At 41.3% G+C, this 24,917-nt stretch overlaps 1 protein-coding gene across 2 annotated transcripts; it reads left to right on the top strand.

Annotated features, from left to right (window-relative positions):
* The first annotated feature begins 23 nt into the window (after positions 1 to 23).
* DCTN6 (dynactin subunit 6) lies at positions 24 to 22,516 on the top strand. 2 transcript variants are annotated; one of them, XR_008710058.1, is made up of 8 exons: positions 24 to 175; positions 4,813 to 4,877; positions 14,821 to 14,926; positions 16,253 to 16,341; positions 17,660 to 17,707; positions 19,278 to 19,420; positions 21,231 to 21,323; positions 21,927 to 22,516. XR_008710058.1 is itself a non-coding variant. In XM_055567189.1 (7 exons), exons 1-7 carry the CDS (start codon positions 153 to 155, stop codon positions 22,023 to 22,025), a joined length of 573 nt encoding a protein of 190 aa, XP_055423164.1. In that variant the 5' UTR covers positions 26 to 152; the 3' UTR covers positions 22,026 to 22,516. The 2 variants fall into 2 exon arrangements, 1 of the variants encoding a protein (XP_055423164.1); XM_055567189.1 differs by lacking the exon at positions 21,231 to 21,323 and having other exon boundaries at positions 26 to 175.
* Positions 22,517 to 24,917: the final 2,401 nt, after the last annotated feature.

Below are 24,917 nucleotides of genomic sequence, written 5' to 3'. Positions count from 1 at the left end.
ACCTCCAACGCGAGCCGGCCCCGCCCCCGCCCACGCGAGCAGCGCCAAGGCTCCGCCCCTTCCCCGTCCTGCCAGGCTCCACAATCACCTACAGAGATCATCGCTGTGGCCAGGCGGTTGTGTCGATCCAGCTAGAGACAGGAGCTGAAACCATGGCGGAGAAGACTCAAAAGAGGTGGGTCGCTGTCTGAGAACCTATCCTCTCCTCCCCTCAGGGATGGAATCTGCTCTTGGTCGCCAGTGGTGGGGACTTAGGTGGTGTCTTATTCCAGTCGCCCGGCCCAGATGGTTCTTAAGGCCCAGACCTGGCGTTCCCGGAGGGAGGAGGCGACGGGCTGGGGGTAGCGGAACGGGGGTTCCCTGGGGGTAGGGCCGGGAAAGGATGCGGAACGGGGTGGGGGAAGGTCCTGGTTCGTGGTCCCTCCGTGGCCTCGCTGGCCCTCCGCCACGCGCCCGCGCTGTCTCGGGCGGGCCTGCTGGGGATGCAGGGCGTCCCCGTCGCCTGGGACACGGAGGGACCCTCCCTTTTCCCGTGGCGCTCCGAACCCGTGTAGCTGTCCTGTGTCCCCATCACCCACGGTCCCCCAAACCCTCCCTGTCCGTCGGGGGCGCTCCGTGTATGTGTAGACGGACTCAAAGCGGGGCCCGCCCCTGGGCCAAAGCTAGCTGCTTGGTAAACGCGTGGGGACGGGCCTCGGGGCTGCTGGGCGCTGTCGGTGGAAAGGGACAGCTGGGATGCAAGACAAGCTTCAGTTAAACCGTTTCCCAAAGCCTCAAAGTTGAGCACCCTCTGCTGACTCTTTTAGAAAATGAACACCGACAAGCCTCGTTTTGGGGGCGGCCGTAAATTAACATTTAGGTTTTTCATCCATTTAGGCAGGTAATTGTAATCTTTTGCAAAAGCTAAAGAGGAACAGATATGCTAGGAATATTATGCACAGTATATAGGAATGTACTGTGGAGATGAGGATACTGTTGATATTTTATAAGTTAGGACTTCGGCTAAGTCTTCCCTCGGCTGTCTGCTCCCGGCTCCGCCCCTTCACTCCTGAGTTTTATTATTCCTGCCTCACAAAGAAATATGCTGACTGACGCACGCAACCTGGGGCGTCTTCCTTGGGCATAAAACTGAAGACAGGGCACTTTTGAGTCTCTTCCGTTCTCACTTGCCCAGTATAAGTTAAATATTAGATAATGCTTTTTTCATTAAAAAAAGAAATCATAGCAAGAGGGAGGCTGAGGGAATAGAAAACTAGGATTGGAAATCGTGTAAAATGAGCTGTTTTATAGAGGTTAATTTATTTGTCCACAGCTTAATAAGATTGCTTTTTTTACATACACAAACCCACCTGAAGGGAAAAGGATCAGAGAAAAAGTGTTTATAAATGGTGATACATTTATCACCATTTTCAAGGGCAAAATCATTCAGCTGACACAGGAAAACTGTCCAAAGTGACAGGCTGTTTCCAGGAAACTTCCAGCTAACAAAAAAGGGATGATTGATGTTTGTGTTTTAGAGTGTGGCGGAGCACAAACCTTAGCATGGACTGTTGCTGTACACCTTTAAGCCCCGCCCCTTTAACAGGTAACAGTTGCCCAACTCTTGGTGACCCCATGGACTGCAGCCCCCGAGGCTCCTCTATCTATGAAAATTTTCAGGCAAGAATACTGGAGTGGGTTGCCATGCCATTTTTTTGGAGGGGGTTGCGGTCTTCCCAACCCAGGGATTGAACCTGCTTCTTTTGCATCTCCTGCGTTGGCAGGCAGATTGTTTACCAGCAAACCACCTGGGAAGCCAGGTAACAGTTACTGGGCTCCTGCCATAAACAATCAACTGCTGGTGAGCAACCGTTAGCGGTCCTGCTCAGCCATCCATGGGTGCTGCAAAGGGCCCCTTCCACAAGCCACCAGCTGTCAGTGAGAGATAGTGGTCCCCTCAGTCAGCAGAGCAGTGGTCTTCAGGCCTCAGGCAGAGAGTCTGGTAAGAGGCAGATCCTGGGAACATTTGGGGGCTGTGTCCTGCAGGGCTTCAGAGCCCTGGCCAGGCTCAGATCTTGAGTGGCTGCGAACCTCTCCCCCATCCCTGTGTCTGCAATGTAATGGCAGTGGCGTCTGCATAGGATGCAGTCTGCAGGACCCAACCCCTGCCCTAAGGGTGGCTTGAGGAGCCTGAGAGTCGTTGGGGTCCTGGGCGCCTGTCTCCCTCAGCGATGACGGCTAGGCAGGGGCTGGGGATGGATGGTTATCTGATGGGTATCTGCCTCTTCCTAGCCAGGACCTGGACTTTGGAGGGTGACAATTGTGCCCTGGGACCTGGGCCTTTCTTGTCAGAACAGAGAATAACACTTGTTTGGTAGAGATTTACAGGAACATCGTTATCTGAGCATGAACTAACCTCAAGAACAAAGGATCTGACACCAGGATGTTTGCAACAACTAATCATGCCCCGACCCTGATTCCTAGAAAAGGGCTTTGCTAAAGGCTTTCAGGGAGTTTGGGGGTTTTAAGGCATAAGCCACCTATCTCTTTGCCTGGCTCTGCAGTAAACCTTTCTCTGCTCCAAACTGACGTTTTAGTATTGTTTGCCCTCACTGTGAGTTACATGGACTTGTGTTTCGATAATATTAGGACAGTAATGTCCCGGGAATGAACTTTGCTTCAAGAAATTTCAAGGCCCTGGGCTTCAATTTCCTCATCTAGAAAATGAGAGGTTTGGAGCATTTTCTGTTTTCTAGTCCATGTCGCTAAAGTTTCTCCTTCTCCTATTCAATAGAAGGGTTATATATTTTCTGTGATTTCAGCAGACAAGTGACATGTAGTAACCCAGATGGATCATTTTTAAATTGTATTATTTTGTGCCTTGTAGAGAGTCAGTGCCTGTGAAAATGATGGAGACAGATGTAGCTGTGTCTCCTCTGGACATTTCGTAAAGATAGACTTAAGGATTATAAGTATTTTATTTTATAAGTATTTTTTTTTTTAACTTACTTATTTTTGGCTATTCTGGGTCTTCATTGCTGTGTGGGGACTTTATCTGGTTGCAGTGAAGGGGGGCTGCTCTCCATTTGCGAGGTGCGGGCTTCTCGTTGCATGGCTGCTCTTGTTGCAGGGCATTGACTCTAGGCTGGATGGTTGTGGTGCACAGGCTTAACTGCTCCATGGCACGTGGAACCTTTTAATTTCAGAGATGCTTGCTCCTTGGGAGGAAAGCTATGACAAACCTAGACAGCATATTCAAAAGCAGAGATACCACTTTGTCAACAAAGGTCTGTATAGCCAAGGCTATGGTTTTTTCCAGTACTCATGTATGGATGTGCGAGTTGGACCATAAGGAAGGCTGAGCACCAAAGAATTGATGTTTTCAAACTGTGCTGCTGGAGAAGACTCTTCAGAGTCCCTTGGACCCCAAGGAGATCAAAAACCAGTCAATCCTAAAGGAAATCAACCCTGAATATTCATTGGAGGACTGATGCTGAAGCTGAAGCTCCAGTACTTTGGCCACCTGAGGCAAAGAACCGACTCATTGGCAAAGAGCCTGTGCTGGGAAAGATTGAGGACAAGAAGAGAAGGGGGCAGCAGAGGATGAGATGGTTGGATAGCATCACTGACTCAGTGGATATGTGTTTGAGCAAACTATGGGAGATAGTGAAGGACAGGGAAGCCCAGCATGCTGCAGTCCATGGGGTCAAAGAATCAGACACAACTTAATGACTGAACGACAACGATGTGGAATCTTCCCGGACTAGGAATCGAACCCGTGTCCCCTGCATTGGCAGCCAGATTCTTAACCACTGGACCACCAGGGAAGTGCTGATGGATATTCTTTTTACTTAGAGCTTTAAAAATACTTTGTGAGAGGAAGATATGTTCACTTAAATTTATAGAAGAAAAATCCGTATGTCTTTTTTAAGTTTTCCACATCAGTATGGAAGTGGTGATTTTTTAAAATATTTATTTTTGGTGTTACTCTGCATTTATATTAGGGAATATTTGGGTGGATTCTGGAATAAGAATGATGGAGAAACATGTTAAAGAGTTTGTACTCTGCTGACTCTCAGCTATATTTCTGGTCTAGCGCTCTCTCATAGCCCCAGATCTAGATATACTGGGTCTTTCTCCATGGGTACCTCAAACTGACTTCATCTAAAATTTAACCAAATAACTTCCATTTTTCATTTTCTTTTGTATGTACTGATGTTTTTCAAATCTTCCAACAGATAATGTCAAATGCCTCCTAACTTTTTCCCCAAGTGCTCATCACATAATCTTTCAGTTTTTTTTCTTTTTTCCTAGAAATCTTCCCTTTGAAGTCCTCTGTCTTTGCTCTCTAAGACCGATGCACAGCAATTACCCTAATGTTCCCCTCTGTCCTTGTATGCTAGAGCCTCTGATTCTAATCCCTGGCTTCGATTTTTTTTACTTAACAATGTAGCTTGGAGATCATCCCGACTCTTTACACACAGGATTGTTCCTTCTTTTTTATGCTGTATATTAATAATAACGTATTAACCAGGTCCCTGCTAATGAATACCTAGGTTGTTTTGAGCTTTTTGCTATTTAAAAACAATGTTGGTATTAAGAGAGTCCAGTGCCTCATTTCTTCTCAAGCATTTTAAGAACACATGATAAATGATTTTAGGTTGATGGATGGTGAATCACCTGAGAAGTTTATAATATATTAAATCTTACAGTTTACTTTTCATTTTTCCATCAGTTTGTTTTAACTTTTCTATCACTGCAGTGCCAGGATAGCTCCTATAACAATATTTTTAAACCTTACCCATGATGCATGTTCCTTTTTTCTTCCTGCAGCGTGAAGATCGCACCTGGAGCAGTTGTGTGTGTAGAAAGCGAAATCAGAGGTGATGTCACTATAGGTAAGAGAATAGCCTATAAGTGTTGTCTCTCAAGAACTGGTGTTATTTAGTTTATTTCAGTGCTTTACATTTCGTTAGGTATTATTTTCTATGTTTGACTGAGCCCTTAATTTTATTGACAAAGCAATGTATTTCTCTAAGTGTTTAATATTTCACAAATAATTTAGTGTGATGGAGTCTATGTTTAAACTCCCATCTGATAAACTGACAAGGCAGTATAATAAAGTAATTTATTCGAGAGACATCTGTGTACCTACTATGTGCCGGGCCCTATGCTCACACCTGTGCTTGCACTCTGGACCCAGCAGTGAATATAGCAGAACTTACATTCTTCTAAGAGTGTAAACCACAGAGTCTGACGGACTTGGGGTTAGCATCCTTGCTCTTTATCTGCTGGATTACCTCAGGCATATCACATATCACAGGCCAGGACGTGATGTCTGGAGCACCAAGAGTGTCCTGGGTGAGAAAGGAGAGGAGTGGAGACAAAAGGGTGCACCTCCCAGTGGAGTCCACTCCCCTTAAGTAGTCTTCCTGAAGGTTGCACAACACTCTGCCTTGGGCCTGGTCTCAAGGACACGTCTAGCTACAGAGAATGCTGGGAGATGTAGTCTGAACCGGACACGTTGCAGCCCTGTTGTATTGGATTCACTTACATAGAAAAAAGGAAGAATGGATATTCAGCGGCAGCAGCTTTTGTCACATGCAAAATAAGAGTGCCTTCCTCCAAGCTTTTTGAAGGATTAAACAAGAGAATATTTATGAAAGTCATGGCCCAATACCTGACATGTAGTAAGCACTCAATAAATGTTGGCTGGCTGCACTGTAAAATCAGCATGGCCTTGCTCTAGAGGTTAAGTCCAGCGTTTAAAATGAAATGAAAAATTTAACAATGTGGCAGCATGGACTTCCCTGGTGGCTCTCCGTGGTAAAGAATCTGCCTGTATTGCAGGAGATGTGGGTTCAACCTCTGGGTGGGGAAGATCCCCTGGAGAAGGAAATGGCAACCCTTTTTTATTCTTGCCTGGGAAATCCATGAACAGAGGAGCCTGGTGGGCTGCAGTCTGTAGGGTCGCAAAAGAGTTGGACACGACTTACCAACTAAACAGCAACTTGCTTATATGAACATGATTGAGTTCCCCCAAATGCACATTTTAGCCACTAGATCTTTTCCATATATTTTCACCGGACATGGTGCCCTGGTAGCTTTATTAACGTGCATGCATGTTTACTAGCCACTGGGTATTAACCGAGTAGACCTTTCAGGAAACTTAAGTGCACTTTCAGAGAGAAAATGTGCCTTGTTCCCTTACACTAACAGTAACTGCAAAAGAAAAAAAAATTCTGTAATTTTAGTAAGTCTAAGCCTCCAGCCACTTCAGGATCATGTCTTATAAAACTAGTTACGATTATGCCAGTATTATGGAGCATAATTAGGGCTTTGCCCAGGTTGGATCTAATTAATTATTTTAAATTGACAGAATTTCAAAGTTTAGAAGGTGACTCTGTTTCTTTTCAGTCCTGTATTAACTTTGTTAACTTTTAAACCACTTGCAAACTTTTTATGAGGAGAAATTAGCCACATGTTTCTCTTCCTCTGCATTTTTATTCTAGTATATTTATGGTTTTCATCATGATTCGAGGGAGAACACCTAATATTAATTCGCAGGGTATTCTGTAATTAAAAGGAAAGTAAGACTAAAGTAATGATATTTCCCTCTCGTTTCTACTTCTTCCCTACTTTAAACAACGTGTTCAGTATCTACTGCGTAGTAGATACATAGATGGTACGGATATCTCTACAGGCATAAGTATACATACAAGTATACATATATGTTTGTGTGTGTGTTTCAGATTTGAAATAACAGGTCCTGTCCTTGCAGAAGCTTCCCTAGAAGAGCAGTAACGGCTTTATCCTGGGCAAAGGAGAGCTGGACTGCTGCATAGGACTGGGGCCTGGGGGTTTCAGGAATCAGCACTCACTTTCCTGTTCTCCCTCTGTCTTTCATGTCTTGGTGCTCTTCCCTCTTCTTTATCCCTCTTATCCTCCTGCCTTCCTTGAACGTTGAAATTATGTAAAGAAATGTGGTATTTAAATCTGTTTTCCATGTAAGCTGATCACCGGCTGATCGTGTACCGCTCTGGTGGTTAAAATATAAAATGATTGTTCAACACAGATTTTCAGTGATGGATTGTAGCATAAGAAATGATAATATATTTTTTTTTAACTAGTGATTTTAATTTCATCATTGAATGGATCTAAGTTAATATTTTGTTGGGTTTATTTTTGACCCAGGTTTTTAAAATCAGAAAATGTTCTCACTTTACAGAAACACCTCAATTTTCAAAACTAAGGAAAAGATTCAGAGTGATACCCAGTGTATCACTCTGGTATAACCCAGTTACCCAGTGTTCCATGTTCCATATTTCTTATCTCATTTTCATTGTGCCTGTTTCTGATTCTTAATTGTATATATAAATATGGAAATTTTCCAAAACTGATACTTAGTCATTTCTATCACTTTTGTATTTGGTATAAAATAATCTCTAATCTTTTTGTACTGTTAATTGCTTTTTCTGATGTAATATCTCAAATTAAAAAAAGCTCTTGGTAGATATAAAGTTAAATCAAAGCAGAGAGTAGAGATAAGTTACCTGATGAAAACTCACTCTCCCTACCGTGTTTTCTTTTTCCTTCTTTTTTTTGGGGGGAGGGGTGTGGAATTTTCTTAGGGAAACTTTTATTTTTTATTTATTAAAAAATTTCATTGATGTACAGTTGATTTACAATGTGTGTTGTTAGTTTCTGCTGTACAGCAAAGTGAATCAGTTACACATGTACATATACCCACCGTTTTTTAGAGTCTTTTCCCATATAGGTCATTACAGAGTATTGAGTAGAGTTTCCTGTGGTATACAGTAGGTCCTTGCTGCTACTGCTGCTAAGTCGCTTCAGTCGTGTCCGACTCTGTGTGACCCCATAGACGGAAGCCCACCAGGCTCCCCCATCCCTGGGATTCTCCAGGCAAGAACACTGGAGTGGGTTGCCATTTCCTTTTCCAATGCATAAAAGTGAAAAGTGAAAGGGAAGTTGCTCAGTCGTGTCCGACTCTTAGCGACCCCATGGACTGCAGCCTACCAGGCTCCTCTGTCCGTGGGATTTTCCAGGCAAGAGTACTGGAGTGGGGTGCCATTGCCTTCTCCGAGGTCCTTACTGGTTATCTATTTTATGTATAGTTGTCTGTATATATCAATCCTAATCTCCCCATTTATCCCTCCCTCCCTTCCTCCCTGGTGACCATGTTTTCTATATCTGTGACTCCATTTCTGTTTTGTAAATAAGTTCATTTTTTTAGATTCCACGTATCGTATTATATGACATTTGTCTTTCTCTGACTTACTTTGCATAATATGATAATCTGTAGGTCCATCCATGTTGCTGCAAATGACATTATTTCATTATTTATGATGGCTGAGTAATATTCCATTATGTATATGTATCACATCTTCTTTATCTATTCCTTTGTCGATGGGCTATTGTTTTTCAACTTATGGCTTGTTTTGTTTTTGCTTAATTTATCAGAATAACGGAGAAGGCAATGGCACCCCACTCCAGTACTCTTGCCTGGAAAATCCCATGGATGGAGGAGCCTGGTAGGCTGCAGTCCATGGGGTTGCTAGGAGTCGGACATGACTGAGCGACTTCACTTTCCCTTTTCACTTTCATGCATTGGAGAAGGAAATGGCAACCCACTCCAGTGTTCTTGCCTGGAGAATCCCAGGGACGGGGGAGCCTGGTGGGCTGCCGTCTGTGGGGTCACACAGAGTCGGACACAACTGAAGTGACTTAGCATAGCATAGCATTAGAATAACTAATGTAGGTCTTCTGTTACAGTATAGATACGGAGATTTCACGATGTTTTACATAACTTTCCATCCCCTCGTCAGTTTTACCTTGCTATGTTTCAGTTAGTAGAACATTACGTTTTCTGTTTTCCTAGAAAATCAAGTATTTGGTTTATTAAAGAAACTAGTCTGAAGCTTTGAAGTATAGTCCTTAACCAGAAACCCTATGTCTGTGGCGCTGACGGAACCTGACCCCTTTCATTAGAGTCTGTTAGGAAACAGAGCTTAGGAAAAATAACAGTTCTCTCGTTAATTATAATTTGGGTAAATAAGCTTTCATCTTATTTACTATCAAGCCTGCTTTTTTTTTTTAAGCCTGCTTTTAATTAGACTGCCTTGATTCAGGGGTTTTGCGTTATTTTCTGAAAATTTGGTTTTAAAAGCTGAAACCCATCTTAGAAAGGTCCGTCTGTGCACAGTCCTGCGGTCCTGTTGCAGCCTGGAGGCAGAGTCCTGGGCTTAGGACAACACCCGGGGACTCCCGGTGTGAAGGCAGAACGCCTACAGAGTGACACAGCTTTGTGATGGAAGCACTTTGTCCCACATTGTTGTTCTTTCCATTAGAGTTTTTAATACAGATCAAAAGCTTCCCTTTTATTGTGGAAATTTTTTAAAATTGAGGTCACATTGGTTTATAATATTACGTAAGTTTCATATGTACGACATTATATGGAAATCTTTTTCAATAAGGCAAAACAGTGGCTTTGACTTGAGAATGCATCGAATATAAAACAGTTGTTAAAAGTACTTCGTCTTATAGGTCAAAGGAATTGTTTTCATTTTCAAGAGACCTTGTGGCTTTTGGAACTGTTTATTGACATATGAATATGTCCACAAAGATTGCATTCTGTGGCAAAGATAGACAGGAAAAATACCCTTTACTAACTGAAGGGAATGAAAATATGATGCAAGGAATGTCTTTCTGGCTAGGTTGTGTCAAGCCCAGCCAACCATTTAGAAAAATAATTCATCAGCCAGTAAGGCAGCTCCAACTCTAGACACATTTATCCAAACAAGGAGATAAGCCAAATAGGGTTTCAGCACATTTGGTAAGAAAATACACAAACTACCCTGCCAGAAAGAGCTCCAGAAAGTTCACGACAGCCTTTTAACAAAAACTTTCCATTGTGACAGATTTTTATTTTTAAAGCATTTTAACCCCAAGACCCTTCAACTTGGTTTGAATTCAGCCCCATACTAGGTGAAAGTGCCACTTGGATGCAGAAAAGTGTGGGGCAGACGGCGCTCACGTTTCAGCGTGAGGGTGCTGCCCGCGTCTTGCGCTAGTGCTGGGCTGCCAGGCTTTCTGGGGCCAGCCTCCAGCGCTGTGCAGAGACAAAGCACCTGCTCAGACGTTTCCTTCAAGAAGTTCACCAAACTTAAGTCTTAGCAGTCACGTGTACTGCAATTCATGTTTAAAAACTAACCTCTCTAGTCTCTGCCCCAAAAAAGCTCTTCAAGAGGTTAAGGGGAGCTATTTAGTTTGTCACTCATGACCTTGCTGTTTCTTCACAATTCAGAATAGATTGCATTGCCAACATTCACTGGCTCATGGAAAAAGCAAGGGAGTTCCAGAAAAATATCTACTTCTGCTTCATTGACTATGCTAAAGCCTTTGACCATGTGGATCACAACAAACTGTGGAAAATTCTTAAGAGACAAGAGACCAAATCACCTTACCTGTCTCCTGAGAAACCTGTATGTGGGTCAAGAAGCAATAGTTAGAACCTGACATGGAACAATGGACTGGTTCCAAATTGGAAAAGGAGTATCTCAAGGCTGTATATTGTCACCCTGCTTATTTAACTTCTATGCAGAGTACATCATGCAAAATGCCAGGCTGGATGAAGCACAAGCTGGAATCAGGTTTGCTGGGAGAAATATCAGCAACCTCAGGTAGTAGATGATACCACTCTATTGGCAGAAAGTGAAGAGGAGAGTGCCTGTTGTTGAGAGTGGAAGAGGAGAGTGAAAAAGCTGGCTTGAAATTTAACATTAAAAAAACTAAGATCACGGCATCTGGTACCATCACTTCATGGCAAATAGAAGGGGAGAAAGTGGAAGCAGTGACAGATTTTATTTCTTTGGGCTCCAAAATCAGTGCAGGCAGTGACTGCAGCCATGAAATTAAAAGGCGCTTGCTCCTTAGAAGAAAAGCTATGATAAACCTAGACAGTGTATTAAGAATCAGAGACATCACTTTGCTGACAAAGGTCCATATAGTCAAAGCTCTGGTTTTTCCAGTAGGCATACAGATGTGAGTTGGACCATAAGGCTGAGTGCTAGAGATTTGATGCTTTTGAACTGTGGTGCTAGAGAAGACTCTTGAGAGTCCCTTGGACAGCAAGGAGATCAAACTTGTCAATCCTAAAGGAAATCAACCCTGAATATTCATTGGAGGACTGACGCTGAGGCTGAAGCTCTAATACTTTGGCCACCTGATGAGAAAAGCTGACTCATTGAAAAAGACGGTGATGCTGGGAAAGATTGAAGGCAAAAGGATAAGGGAGTGGCAGAGGATGAGATGGTTAGATGGCATCACTAACTCAATGGATATGAGTTTGAGCAAACTCCAGAAGATAGAGAAGGACAGAGGAGTGGCATCCTGCAGTGCATGGGGTCGCTAAGAGTTGGACATGGCTTAGGGACTGAGCAACAGTTTCACCTTTCAAGTCACTTCAGGAACTCCAGGACTTGTAGTTTGGCAGTGTGACCACCAGGTGGAGGTGTTTTCTTAAACAGGTCTCATGGAATCTGCTCACTGGTCTCCTGTAGTGTGCTTTCTATCCCAGGGAAGGCCCTGAGACTTAGAACCAGTTTTCCAGTTATTTACTAACCCTCTTGTTAAAAATGATAATAAATAATAATAATAAAATACCTGGCTAACACAGCGCCAACATTATTTTTAAAAGGGAAAAAATGAAAATATCAGTTGTTTTCAAACCTGTACTTTAGAGGAACTTTTAGAAACATAGGTCCCAGTGTAACTTTTGTCTTATCAGCCTTTTCTCACGTAGCTTTTTGCAAGACTGCTTGTTGTCAAAAGCTGCAGCCTGAGGACCAGCAGAATATCTTGTGCCCCTGGGTACTAATCGAGCTGCGGTAAAGGATCTGCTTTCTGTCACAGCCAGGACGACCTCTTCCTCCTGTCAGATTTTTAATGCCAGTATGGAAATTTTTTATTAATCTGTTTCACTGTCTTACAGTAAGGTGAAGAATTTCTTCCCTGTTTAAAAGGAGGTTTCACCCTGTTACGGGAGTATCAGGGGAATAAAGCAGTCCCTTTTCTTCTGTTTCTCAGACCAGAAAGAGTCGTTTTATTTACTGTGATAAAGTTCTTAGCTCTTAGTGTCAGATAGTGATGAACCTCCCATTTTGAAGAACTATGGGCCAGACCCCATGATCTTCTTTCCAAATATAATCCACACTTCAACCTGGTGAGATAGGCTATCATAGACTTCATCTTTTTATAGATGAGAAAACTGAAGCATTTGAGAAGCTAAGCACACAGCCTTTAAGTGATAAAGGCCAGAGCCTGGACTTTGTAGACAAGGGATGTGGTTGCTGGCTGGGGCTTTAATTATAAAGAACCGAAAATAGAAAGATCGTGTCCCTTTATCATAGAATATCTTGACATAAAATATAAATATGGTATTGTGCAAACCACAGCTTTAAATTGCTTCACACAGCTGGAAGGACCTATAAGAAATTTCTCATTTCAAAGGAATCCAATGTTTGTTTCAGCATTGTTTTAGCACCTCTCTCCAGAAGTGGTAATTCTTCTAAATGCCTTATATTAAGGGGTTGGTTAAATAAATCATGGTATATTAATATAATGTGAAATAATATTCAACAATTTATGTGGAAAAAAATCACGATAACTTTTTAGGTGAAAAAGCAAGTTGCAGAATAAGTACCATTCCTTAGTTTTTGAAATTCATATTTTAGTATGTAAAATTCATATTTTTTCTCCTTCAGGTTGAACTTATCTTCTAACTTTCTAGGGAAATATATTTTATATACAGTCATATTTACAGATTTTAAATACACACTAGTACTCAAGTCTGGAGTAATACTCCAAACTTTTAAGAATAGTTACCTCCAGGGAATGAGATCAGCAGGAGGAGAGAGGATCTTTCACTTTTGACTTTGATTGAGTTTTTTGGGGTGAGCAGGTATTCCTTTTATAATTATGTGTATGTGTGTGTGTATATTTATAATTATGTGTATGTGTGTTATATTTATGATTATATGTATGTATAATTATATATGTGTGTGTGTATTTAAAATTATGTGTATGTATGTGTGTATTTATATGTGTATGTGTGTTATATGGATGATTATATGTATGTATATTTATGTATGTGTGTGTATATATTTATAATTATGTGTATGTGTGTGTGTATTTATAATTATGTGTATGTGTGTGTATTTTTTAACCAAAGGAAAAAGGCACCCGTGGTCACAGTCATGGCCACCGTGAGAAGTTTCCCAGGGATCTGAGTGACCCCATCTTCTATTCTGAAATCTCCGATCCTAAACAGGAGCATTTGCCAGGAAAGTTTTACTTTAGCAACTGAGGACTTAGGGAGCCAGAGGTGACATAAATAACAAAGCCACCCTCTGTGTGTCCCCTGACCCCGCACCCCATGTTGGGCCCCACCCTCTGTTATCAGTCCCCAGCTCTTCATTGTTGGGGAAAAAAAATAAGCTGTCCTGAGATTCTTTCCAATTCTCTGGGCACCAGGAACACCTCCTTATTTATTTTAATACATTTTTGAGTGAGCGTGTTAAGTCTTCCCGATTTTCAAGACAAACAAAGCTCCAGAGGGCAAAAATAGCACCCATTCCTCTTTGTTTCCCTGTAACATACAGCCCTGCGTCTTGCCTGCCATTAGCAGATAGTGATTGTTGGGTAAATTAACAGTTGATTAGTACAGTTGACTGAAGCAGTTGAGCGCTGAGCTTGACGGGCAGCGTCGTCTTCCCGCCTCCCTCCCCACCTCGTGCCGCCCTCCCTACCTTCTGCCCACCCAGTCCTGCTGTTGGAGTCCGCTGCATCCTGTGCAGAGCAGAACTTCCTGTCCCCTTGTTTACAGATAAGAACGGCCTTGATCTGGGTTGGTGGGGCAGGTTGGGAGGGAGTGCCTGCAGTGAGGTGATGCTTTCTCATCAGTGGCTTCACTATTAGCCAAATGCTAGGCCTTTGGGTCAATCGAGTGGAGGAAGGGAATGGTACAGTCTGGAACTGACGGCCTTGTTGAGGCCGTGCAGGGCCTCCTCCACCCCGGTGGTGAAGGGATGCGATGAGGGCCCTTCCTGCCCCGCAGCGTGAGGCTGGAGTCACTGCCTCAGCTCAGCTCTCCCACTGCCAGAGTCCAGTAACCGCGCTTGGCTCCTTCCTCTGCCTCCCTTTATCCTTTTCAACTGGTTAAAATCATATCCTCGACCAGACGTCAAGGGCTCTGCCTTCTTCCACTGAGTAGGCGTATAATAAGGATGGTGACAGAGTAACAAAGGTCAGGTTAGTCTCCATGTTTTCTAACTCCCATTCCACCCGTATTTCATCATATTCCCTTAATAAAAGGACTAATCCTGTAATACAGCAGCATGAGAAAGTGTTATGTGGTTCACCAGCATAAGCAAGTACCAGTGTTGTAGCAACGAGAGCCTTACCTTTAGGAGGGAAGAGAAGGAAAGGAATTAACTTTTATTGCCAACTCTGTGCCAAAATATCATTGTCTACAAACAGTGTTTCATCTAATTCTTACAACAACCCTGCAGGACTGGTATTATCACCACCCCCATTTCACTACTGAGATAACAGACTTCACAACAGAGGTGAGCCGGACTGTCCGGCTCCAAAGCCCTGTGCTGTGTCCTCTCTCCTGGGCTGGAGATTTGGCCCAAACTACAGTGATAGCCTTTGTAACGTGCCCTCTGGGATACCTGGTACCTGCTTTAGGAAACGTTCCTCCCAAGAGCCTCCTTAGAAGCTCGGCCTCCACAAGTAATTTCTTTTCCATCCGTTTAACAGGACCCAGGACAGTGATCCACCCTAAAGCACGAATCATCGCAGAAGCCGGTCCAATAGTGATCGGCGAAGGCAACCTAATAGAGGAGCAGGCGCTTATCATAAATGCGTGAGTAGCACCCTTACACATGCTCTGAACGAGCTGCCGCAGAGAGAGTCTCCTTTCATGTCAGCCATCTCTAGGGACCTTTTACAGCTGACATCTGGAAAGCCCACTGTCTGAGAACCAGGAAGACACTAAGGATCTTTTTCAACATAAGCAGTTAGTGAGGACGCTACAGAAGCAGCTTGTAGGTGGGTAACTAGAATCTCCGAGTCTGGATCTGGTCCTCTTCCCTTCCGTGTTCCAGCCTCTTGTGTCCCTTAAGGAGGCGTCTCCTGAGGACATCCCCAGTGGCCCTGTCCTGTGCTCCCAGCCTCAAATTGTCTTCTGATGGGATGGCTTGATCCTGACTACCATGTTATTACTCATACCAGGACGCGTGAACTTCAGTCTGATGTATATTTTCATGTGCCTTGTGGGGATAACATTCAGAATTATATTTGAAAAACTGGAGGTCCTAGAGGCAATGTTTCAACTTTAAAGATTAAAAAAAATTATAAGCTATTAGAACATGTATGATCTTAGTCAACTAGACTGTAATACCTATGAAATTTTTACAAGCATCTGTAAAGCTAGATAAAATTTTGGCAGGAAATTCAAGCTTATACCTAATTTATAGCAACAGTGTATGGAATTTGTAGTAAAGACCTTGGGAAAATATTTAACTGTGATAAAGAGATTGATTTGTCTTAATGCTTACTTAGGCTTTGGGAGTTTCTTACTATATTAAGCAGTTTCTTTTTAAAATATATTTTGGCACCTTTAGTGTAAGTCAATTAACAACAACTATATTCTGCAGTAACTCAGCTGTCAGAGATAAAGCACCGTTTTTAAATGGCTTCCTTCTCTTAGACTGCAAACATTTTTTTGTTACAAATGTTTCAGCTAATCACGTAACAGCATAAAATGATTATTTTACATGAATATCTGTTTACATTTCACAATCTTGAATGGTTATTAGGAATGGAAAATTTTCAAGTTAGGCATGATTTTGATTCCAATTTAACAAGCTGAAAGTCCCAGCCAGCCTCTTTTCTACCTTGTCCTGGGAAAGGTCCCCTGGGCTTTGAGTTTAAAAAATAAACAAAGGAAGACTGACCTTCTATACACACCTGTGATTTCTTTACATTGCAGTAGTTCTTTTTCAATTCAGAATCAAGTCTTCTCCAGCATAGAGGATAAATAATTCACTTGGATTAAGAAGTTACTTAACATCATTACATGTATCAAGCTTAATAGAGGTACAATTGAGAGAATGAACCCAAATTCTGTAACAGGAGAATTGCTTATTGCATTATTGACTTTTTGATCATTTCTCTCTTCTTTTTATAGTCACCCTGATAATATCACTCCTGATGCAGAAGATCCAGAACCCAAACCTATGATCATTGGCACCAATAATGTGTTTGAAGTTGGCTGTTGTATCCTTTGCAATAATTTAAGAGAAATCATTTGCAACTGTCTTTTCAGTACCCAATCTTCTCTGTAGAAATTGTTGTAATTTATCTATCAAATACTTTATATATATATGTGTGTGTGTATATACACACACACACACATACACTTTATATATAATAGATCATTTAATTATATATGTGACATATATTATGTATATATATAGATAAATGTATGAATTATATTTTTAGGACTAGGCCATCCATCTCTTGAAAAGACTTATTTACAGTATATATAAAAAAAAATTATTCCCTCTCCTTCATTGAGTAACTTCAGAGAGTAAAGGAAGCACGCTGTTTTCAGGTGTGCACGCGTGCACACACGCACACTCACCTTTAGGAGCCGTCTTGCTTGTGTTGCTGCGTCTTGTTGTTGGGTAGTGACTGAGTGGCAGTGGACATGAAGCAGAGCGATCTTGGCTTCAGTCCTGATTTAAGAGCTGCAGCTCTGCCCGTTTGCGATTTCTGTGTAGTTTTAAAGGTTGACAATGTGGTGTTGTCTGATACAAGGAAATGGTGGATGGGCTGGAAATATTTCATTCTTTGATGTTTTTCTCCTGAGTGTTACCAGTGCCTTTGCTGATTTCATGCTCTTAAAAAGAGTAAAATCTTTGCATAATGTGAGTAAAACCTTTTCATAGTGTGAGCAAAACATTATCTTATAAGAGAAACTATTAATACTTCAAGGAAAAAACTAAAGGTTTAACAATAGCAAAATATTTAAATGAATTAAGCTTCATTTATAAGATAGACCATTAGAACCATTAAGGAGTCGCATAAAATTATGTTTTTAAATATTCTGATGGTATGGAATAAGGCTTGCAAAGGTAGGTGAACTGAATAAAGTAAGCTACAAAAGGTTATAGAGTTTTATTTTATACAGTTTGATTTCCAGTTATATAAAGGGAATTATATATCTTTACAATGTAAAGATATGTCAAGCTGTTAACAGTGCTGCCCTTATGTGATTGGGTGTTAGACAGTTTTAATTTTCTTAAAACAATTATGAAAATATATTTCTTAAAACAATTATGAAAATACTCATAAAATTGGGGTATAAGGTACTCATTTCTTTAAAAATATAGAAGTAGTTTATTTATACTTCGAGATATTTCTGTTTAAAGCATTAAACTTTACTTGCCTGCTGCCCTGGGCAGGGAGTTCTGGCCAGCCCAGCCTGCGGGGCCCTCTCAGGCCTTGGTCCACCCCACTGCAGGACGAGGAGAGTGAATCAGAAAGAAAAAGATGAACATGTTCACAATGTGTGCTTAACTCTGGCTTACAGATTGCCAAGCCATGAAAATAGGAGATAATAATGTTATCGAGTCAAAAGGTAAGCTACATTTGGAACTATATTGTGAGAAGTGATTACCTCCTCTCTCTCGGTGGTGTTCTGGAAAACAGCCTAAGTGCAAACCACGACGAAGCCACGTGCTTAGACGGAAGGCAGGCGTGGTTGGGAGCGGGCTAGCATAGCCGTGAGATGAATTCTTTGCCTTTAAGGAACCTCATCGAATCATGTTTTTTATCCACTAAATTAAATTTCTAGCTGTGTACGTTTAAATCGGGATTGAATTAAACCTTCAGGTGAAAGATTTGAAAACGGTTTCTTCTAAAAACTAGTGTCGATGGTAATTTAGTTGATTCATGTTGTTGTCAAATTAAAGGAAAAAAACCAGTTTCTCTACTAGTTTGCTTTCTTTAATTTCAGTACTGCTTTCCCCTAGCCCACTAGAAACAAATGTAAGCTACTTATCATAGGAGGGGCTAGGCAAGGGGTCTCCTGAATTGCCACCACTGATAGGAAGTGACTCCAAGAGCTTGTCCAGAAAGAACCAGAATGATAAGACTTGTCTATTTTTCCAAATAATGTTATCTATTTAAGAGGACAAATACAGTCATTTTATTCATTTTTAAAATTTTTATTTATTTTTGGCTGTGCTGGGTCTTTGTTGCTTTGAGGGCTTTTCTCGAGTTGAGGTACTCGGGCTTCTCGTTGCAGTGACTTCCCTTGTTGGGGCACAGGCTCTAGGGCGCGTGGCTCAGTAGGTGCCGCTCCTGGGCTCTAGAGCTCAGGCTCGATAGTTGTGGAGCATGGGCTTAGCTGTTCTGCAGCACGTGGGATATTCCCAGATCAGCAGTGGAACTCATGTCTCCTACATCGGCAGGTGGATTCTTTACCACTGAGCCACCAGGGAAGCCCAAGACCTCTTTATTTTTTTTTTAATTAATTTATTTTAATTGGAGGATAATTACTTTACAACATTGTGGTGGTTTTTGCCATACGTTGCCATGAGTCAGCCATGGGCGCACATGTGTCCCCCCATTCTGAAGCCCCCACCCACCTCTCTCCCTACCGGCTTTGAGTGCCCTGCTTCATACAACGAACCTGCACTGGCCAAGACCTCTTTAGAATAGTGCCTTTCCTTTCTTAGTCTTGGATGGCATGAAAGAAGAGCTTTTTTAAAAGAGTAAGACTTGTTGTTAACCTACACAGTGGTTTTTATTTAACTTGGATTGCCAGTTATGATGATGATGAGTATCACTGTCATTTTCTATTTATTGTATACTGACCGTGTGTCAGACCTGTGCTTGACACTTGACATTTATTATCTCATTTATTCCTTACAGCACATTGTGAAGTAGGATGGGCTCCATTTTAGAGATAAACTTGCTGAGAGTGTGTACAGGTCACGCAGATCACAACAGGGCTCTGTTTTGAATCCACTTAATACTAGCCTGTTTTGTGCCTCTCTGCTGTACAAACTCTGGACTGAAGTACTTCTTTTAATATGTTTCTTAAGGACAGTTTGTATTTTTATGCTTGCATCATCTCAGGAGGAAAACAGTGTTCTGGTCTCTGACTGTCTTCTGTAGTCGCTCTCTGTGTGTCTTTCCTGCAGCGTATGTGGGCAGAAACGTGATACTGACGAGTGGTTGTATCATCGGGGCCTGTTGCAACCTGAACACGTTTGAAGTCATCCCTGAGAACACAGTGATCTATGGCGGAGACTGCCTGCGACGGGTGCAGACTGAGCGGCCACAGGTACTAGAACCTCTTTAGTCGGTAGCGTCCTTTCTAGGGCTGCTAATTTTCCCAAAATACCACATAAATGTTTTAATGGGGCCGCGAGTCTGTTATTTTAAAAGCAAGTGATTAAAATAAAGCATCAGAGGAACATTCCTAAAACTACAATTTATTTGTTGACTCAACAGAATTATTGAGTCCTTAAGTTAATATCCGGAGAAGGCAATGGAACCCCACTCCAGTACTCTTGCCTGGAAAATCCCATGGGCGGAGGAGCCTGGTAGGCTGCAGTCCATGGGGTCGCTGAGGGTCAACACGACTGAGCGACTTCACTTTCACTTTTCCCTTTCATGCATTGGAGAAGGAAATGGCAACCCACTCCAGTGTTCTTGCCTGGAGAATCCCAGGGACGGCGGAGCTTGGTGGGCTGCCGTCTATGGGGTCGCACAGAGTCGGGCATGACTGAAGCAACTTAGCAGCAGCAGTAAGTTAATATCAGAAATACGTCCAAAGATGACAGTGACACATTGACTGTGGGAAGAGAACATCCAGGGATGTTTCTCCTAGTCTTATGTATTTTCACTGAAGGTGCATCGCCAAGCCTTACGAACTACACTGATTTGCTCCTAAAGTACCAACCTTCAAGGGTAAGAAATGGACCTACCAAATTACTTTACACCCAACTTGGGTCCACCTATCAGTTTGCTGACATAGTTGGCCTGAAAATAAATGCAGCTTGTGAATATGCAAGTATATTTAGATATTTTCCTGGCTTATGAGGAATTGTCCCCTCCTAATAACCATCACTTCATGGGAAATAGATGGGGAAACAGTGGAAACAGTGTCAGACTTTATTTTTTTGGGCTCCAAAATCACTGCAGATGGTGATTGCAGCCATGAAATTAAAAGACGCTTACTCCTTGGAAGGAAAGTTACGTCCAACCTAGATAGCATATTCAAAAGCAGAGACATTACTTTGCCAACAAAGGTCTGTCTAGTCAAGGCTATGGTTTTTCCTGTGGTCATGTAAGGATGTGAGAGTTGGACTGTGAAGAAGGCTGAGCGCCGAAGAATTGATGCTTTTGAACTGTGGTATTGGAGAAGACTCTTTCGAGTCCCTTGGACTGCAAGGAGATCCAACCAGTCCATTCTGAAGGAGATCAGCTCTGGGATTTCTTTGGAAGGAATGATGCTAAAGCTGAAACTCCAATACTTTGGCCACCTCATGCGAAGAGTTGACTCATTGGAAAAGACTCTGATGCTGGGAGGGATTGGGGGTGGGAGGAGAAGGGGCTGACAGAGGATGAGATGGCTGGATGGCATCACTTACTGGATGGACGTGAGTCTGAGTGAACTCCGGGAATTGGTGATGGACAGGGAGGCCTGGCATTCTGCGATTCATGGGGTCGCAAAGAGTTGGACAGGACTGAGCGACTGAACTGAACTGAACTGAATAACCAAGAATAATGGCAAGTATGCATTTGGAGTTTCATGTTAGAGTAGGAGATAAGTATTGATAGAGCATTTGGGGCTTCCTTTGGACAGAAGGCATTCTGATTGAAGTTTTAACCTTACTGCTTGGCACAATCAGTATATTTCCTTAGTTATGCAGCCTCCTTCCCCTCCCCCAAAGAAAATGTTTGCAAGATATTTAGCACTTTTGATTCTTAGCCATATTTTATCAGAAATTAAAATGCCAGTTCTTTCTGGGTTATTCTAATTCTGTAATCTTTGGCTTTTATTATTATAAGCAAGTATTACTATTCTTTGGACCAAAAAAGAAATAAGAACAAATCTAGTATTTTTTCACTATCTTTCTGCATAACAGCAAAATGATTGAAGAGGGAGAGATGAAGCTGGAGTTGGGTTAAGGGAGATTAGAACTAAGTGAGCAAGAATATCTGAAGTTTAATACGTAATGGTATGTATGCAACACTGTTTTCCATGTTTTACCAATTATAAGGATCACATAGAGGTCCTTGTTACAAATGATCCCCAGACTTTTTGAACCAAAGTGGTTAGGGTAAAGGGCCTAAAAGTACCCCAGGTGAATTTAAAGTAAGGCCAAGTGAGAGCAAAGCTGATGTATGAAGAGTGAAGATCAGATGCGTGTCGTAGCTGTGTGCTCTGTCATATAGAAAGCAGTGTACTCATGATGTCTACTATAATTGAAACTCTTTCACTTCTTAGAGGCTAAGATGAAATCTACAAAAAGCAAGGTTGAAAACTGATAAACAGACATTTTTACATGCAAAAGTTTTGGCTTTTTCTTATTACCAAACTTAATGTATGTTCATTGTAAATTGAAAAAGCAGGGAAGCAAAATTAAGTCAGTGAACGGGATCCACTGCAGGGGGCACAGGTTCAGTCCCTGGTCAGGGAACTAAGATTCGGCATGCCTCAGTCCAAAAAAAAGAGATCGGTGAAAATCACCTGTAATCCATGACTTAGTGATAATCATTTCTACCTGATGCTCTTAACTTTGCTTTCTGCTGGCCAGTTCTTAATTCTCTTATCTTTTTAGCCCCAGACACTACAGCTGGATTTCCTGATGAAAATCTTGCCAAACTACCATCACCTAAAGAAGACCATGAAAGGAAGCTCAACTCCAGTTAAGAACTAAAAACAATAGATGACATCAAGATAATATTTGTGTTTGACTAATGTCTTTTTTTTTTTTTGACTGGTGTCTTTTGAAAGAGCCACGTTTGTGCATTTATAACAGTCCACGAAACACCTGTTGACTTTATCTTGTAAAATTGAATTTGAGAAGAAAGTAATGGATTTTCATTGTAACTGTCCTCTATAATTTATATAAAATGTATTATTTTCTGATGTCCTTGTCCCATTCTGATAATTTACAGATTTTTTTGTTCTATGTTTTATGTTATATAAAATGTTGGCCATGAGTTTTAGTTATGTAAAAGACTACCCATGATAAGAAAGAACATATTGTTATGTATTTATATTCTAACAAATACTAAACTAAATAAAAATGTTGATGACAGGACTTTTACTTTAATCAGTTTTTCTACTTGCATCAACTTTCCCAAAATAGCTCTTTTAATTTTTATTGTATACTAGTTAAATATTAAAGCTAATGTGTTTTCATTTTCCTTTTGTGAATTTGTGTCTGTCTAAAATTTCAGGTGAAATTTCAGCAGCTATTGAATTAATTTAGATTTCATTATGTTCCTAAGAAAAATATTTTTTTTTTCTTTTTAGTAAAACAAAAGTAATCAGGGAAAGATGTATTCAGTAGAATATGAAGTCAAAAAGAATGGTCTAATGAAAATGACAAGTAAATGACCATTGAGTGATATTCTTAGGTTTCTGAGGACAATGAAACTAGAAGAGATTTTGATATATTTATAAATATATGAAATTATTTTGGCATATTACTAATCAATAATTATCAACCTTGGGCATGATTCTGTTTACCTGATTACATAGTAGGCAAAATGTTGAGAATTTTATTGTAATTCCAAGGTTTCTTTTTAATAATTCAAGTGCATCCATTAATGGAACATAGTAACTTTTGAATTAGTAGATGTTAATTAATAGTAAGACATTAAATGCTAAAATATTTTCTCTTTTTTTTTCTTTTTTCTTTTTTTTTAATATTTTCTCTTGAAACATTTTTTTTAATTGAAATACAGTTGAGTTTGTTGTGTTAGTTTCCCATGCACAGCAGAATGATTCAGTTATACATGTATGTGTATTCTTTTTAATATTTTTATCCATTATAAGTTATCACAAGATTAATTTTTAATTGTGGACAGTAAAAAATTATTTCTGAATTTCCAAAACTGACTGGTACAAATTAGCCTTTGTTCCAAATGTGAATGACTTTATTTTGATAAGAATATTCATGACTCAAGTTAGAAAAGTATACTGCTACACGTAGTGGTTTGAGAAGAGAAGAACATCACATAAATGTCCTGTTTTTTGATAACTTCTGTCTATTCATTTTTCAAGCCCTGGTAATCACCTTAGAATGTTGTTGATCACAAAAATTTCTACATAAAAGAGCAGAAATTACAAAACTACCCTTGAAATGCTGTGCCAGTTCTGAATATTATATCTGGATAAGCTCTGTTGTGCTCATAACTGCCCTGTGCTCCAAACTACGCAAGTAGTATGTGAAGACAGCCGCGGGATCCCTCCCGAGGACTTGGTAATAAGATATCCCCAGAGAGTCAAACTATTGACTCATCATGTGAGAAGAGCCTCAGCGTTTATCAGGTACACTATGGCTTTTAATTGCCATTAACTCATTTGAGGAAAGAAAATGTTAACAGAAAATGGTGGTTTACCAGGAATACAGAGAAAGAAAATGTGACAGCGTGAACACAGCGTTAACCCATGGAGGGGAGGCGCTGAATCCAAGAGATGTGAGCTGTTCAGTGACCAGAGGTGTTCTCTGCCCTCAGCTGCCTTCAGCTTCCTCCAGATGCAAGCAAGGAAAGACCTAGTCTCCAACATTACACACCACCACTTGCGCTTCATTTTATCTGTTAGAAGCAGGTCACTAAGTCCATCTCACACTCAAGGGGGTCATTAGGCTCCACCTTTTGAAGGAGCCAAGAACTGATGTTCTTGGAACATCCAAGAGTCGATATTCATCTTCTAAAACTGCCGGCATCCACAAACACACGTCATTTCCACCTGGGTTCCTCCTGGTGCACCGTCAGCGTCTCTTAGGGGCCCCCACACTGTGGGGAAGCTTTAGGAAGGACTGCTGTCTAAGATGGGCACACACATGACATCATTCAAGGTTTCTTTTCTGTTTTGGCCACACGTCCTGCGGGATCCCAGTTTCCCAACCAGGGACTGAACTCAGGCCCTCTGCAGTGAAAGCATGGAGTCCCCACCACTGGACCAGCTGGAAATTCCCTGTTTAAGATCTTCATCTCCTTACCTTGTATAAACCTTGTCCTCTTAGACATTTAGGTTACTTGTCCTAAGTTGAGCATGCATTTCATTAAGCCTCTGTTTAACCTGTCTGGGCTGCCCTGGTGGCTCAGACAGTAAAGAAACTGCCTGTAATGCAGAAGACCCAGTTGATTCCTGGGTGGGGAACATCCCCTGGAGAAGGGCATGGCCACCCACTCCAGTATTCTTGCCTGGAGAATTCCATGGACGGGGGGCCTGGCAGGCACACCCCACGGGGTCACAAAGAGTCAGACATGATTGAGCGACTAATACTAACTTGTCTAGGCTAAGTAGGAAGTATTAGTAAAAAATCTTAAAGGATAAGGGTGCTGAATGTTGAAAATAATATGAAAACTGTTCATAATGCTAAAATATATACTTAGTAAACTCACTGACATTTAAAAAATTTGCCTGAATTTGTTAAACTTGTATAGAACCTATTACATGTTAGGCACTGTTTAAAGCAGTTTACATATAACTTACTAACTAGACGTTAACTTAATATTCTTAATCATCAGGGAGGTAATGTTATTACAACTATTTTACAGATGAGGAAATTGAGGTGCAGAGAGGTTTAGTA

Source organism: Bubalus kerabau, chromosome 2, assembly GCF_029407905.1.
Source record: "Bubalus kerabau isolate K-KA32 ecotype Philippines breed swamp buffalo chromosome 2, PCC_UOA_SB_1v2, whole genome shotgun sequence".
NCBI lineage: Eukaryota > Metazoa > Chordata > Mammalia > Artiodactyla > Bovidae > Bubalus > Bubalus kerabau.
Note: the sequence above shows the minus strand (reverse complement) of the source record. Positions and strands in the feature narration are given on the sequence as shown.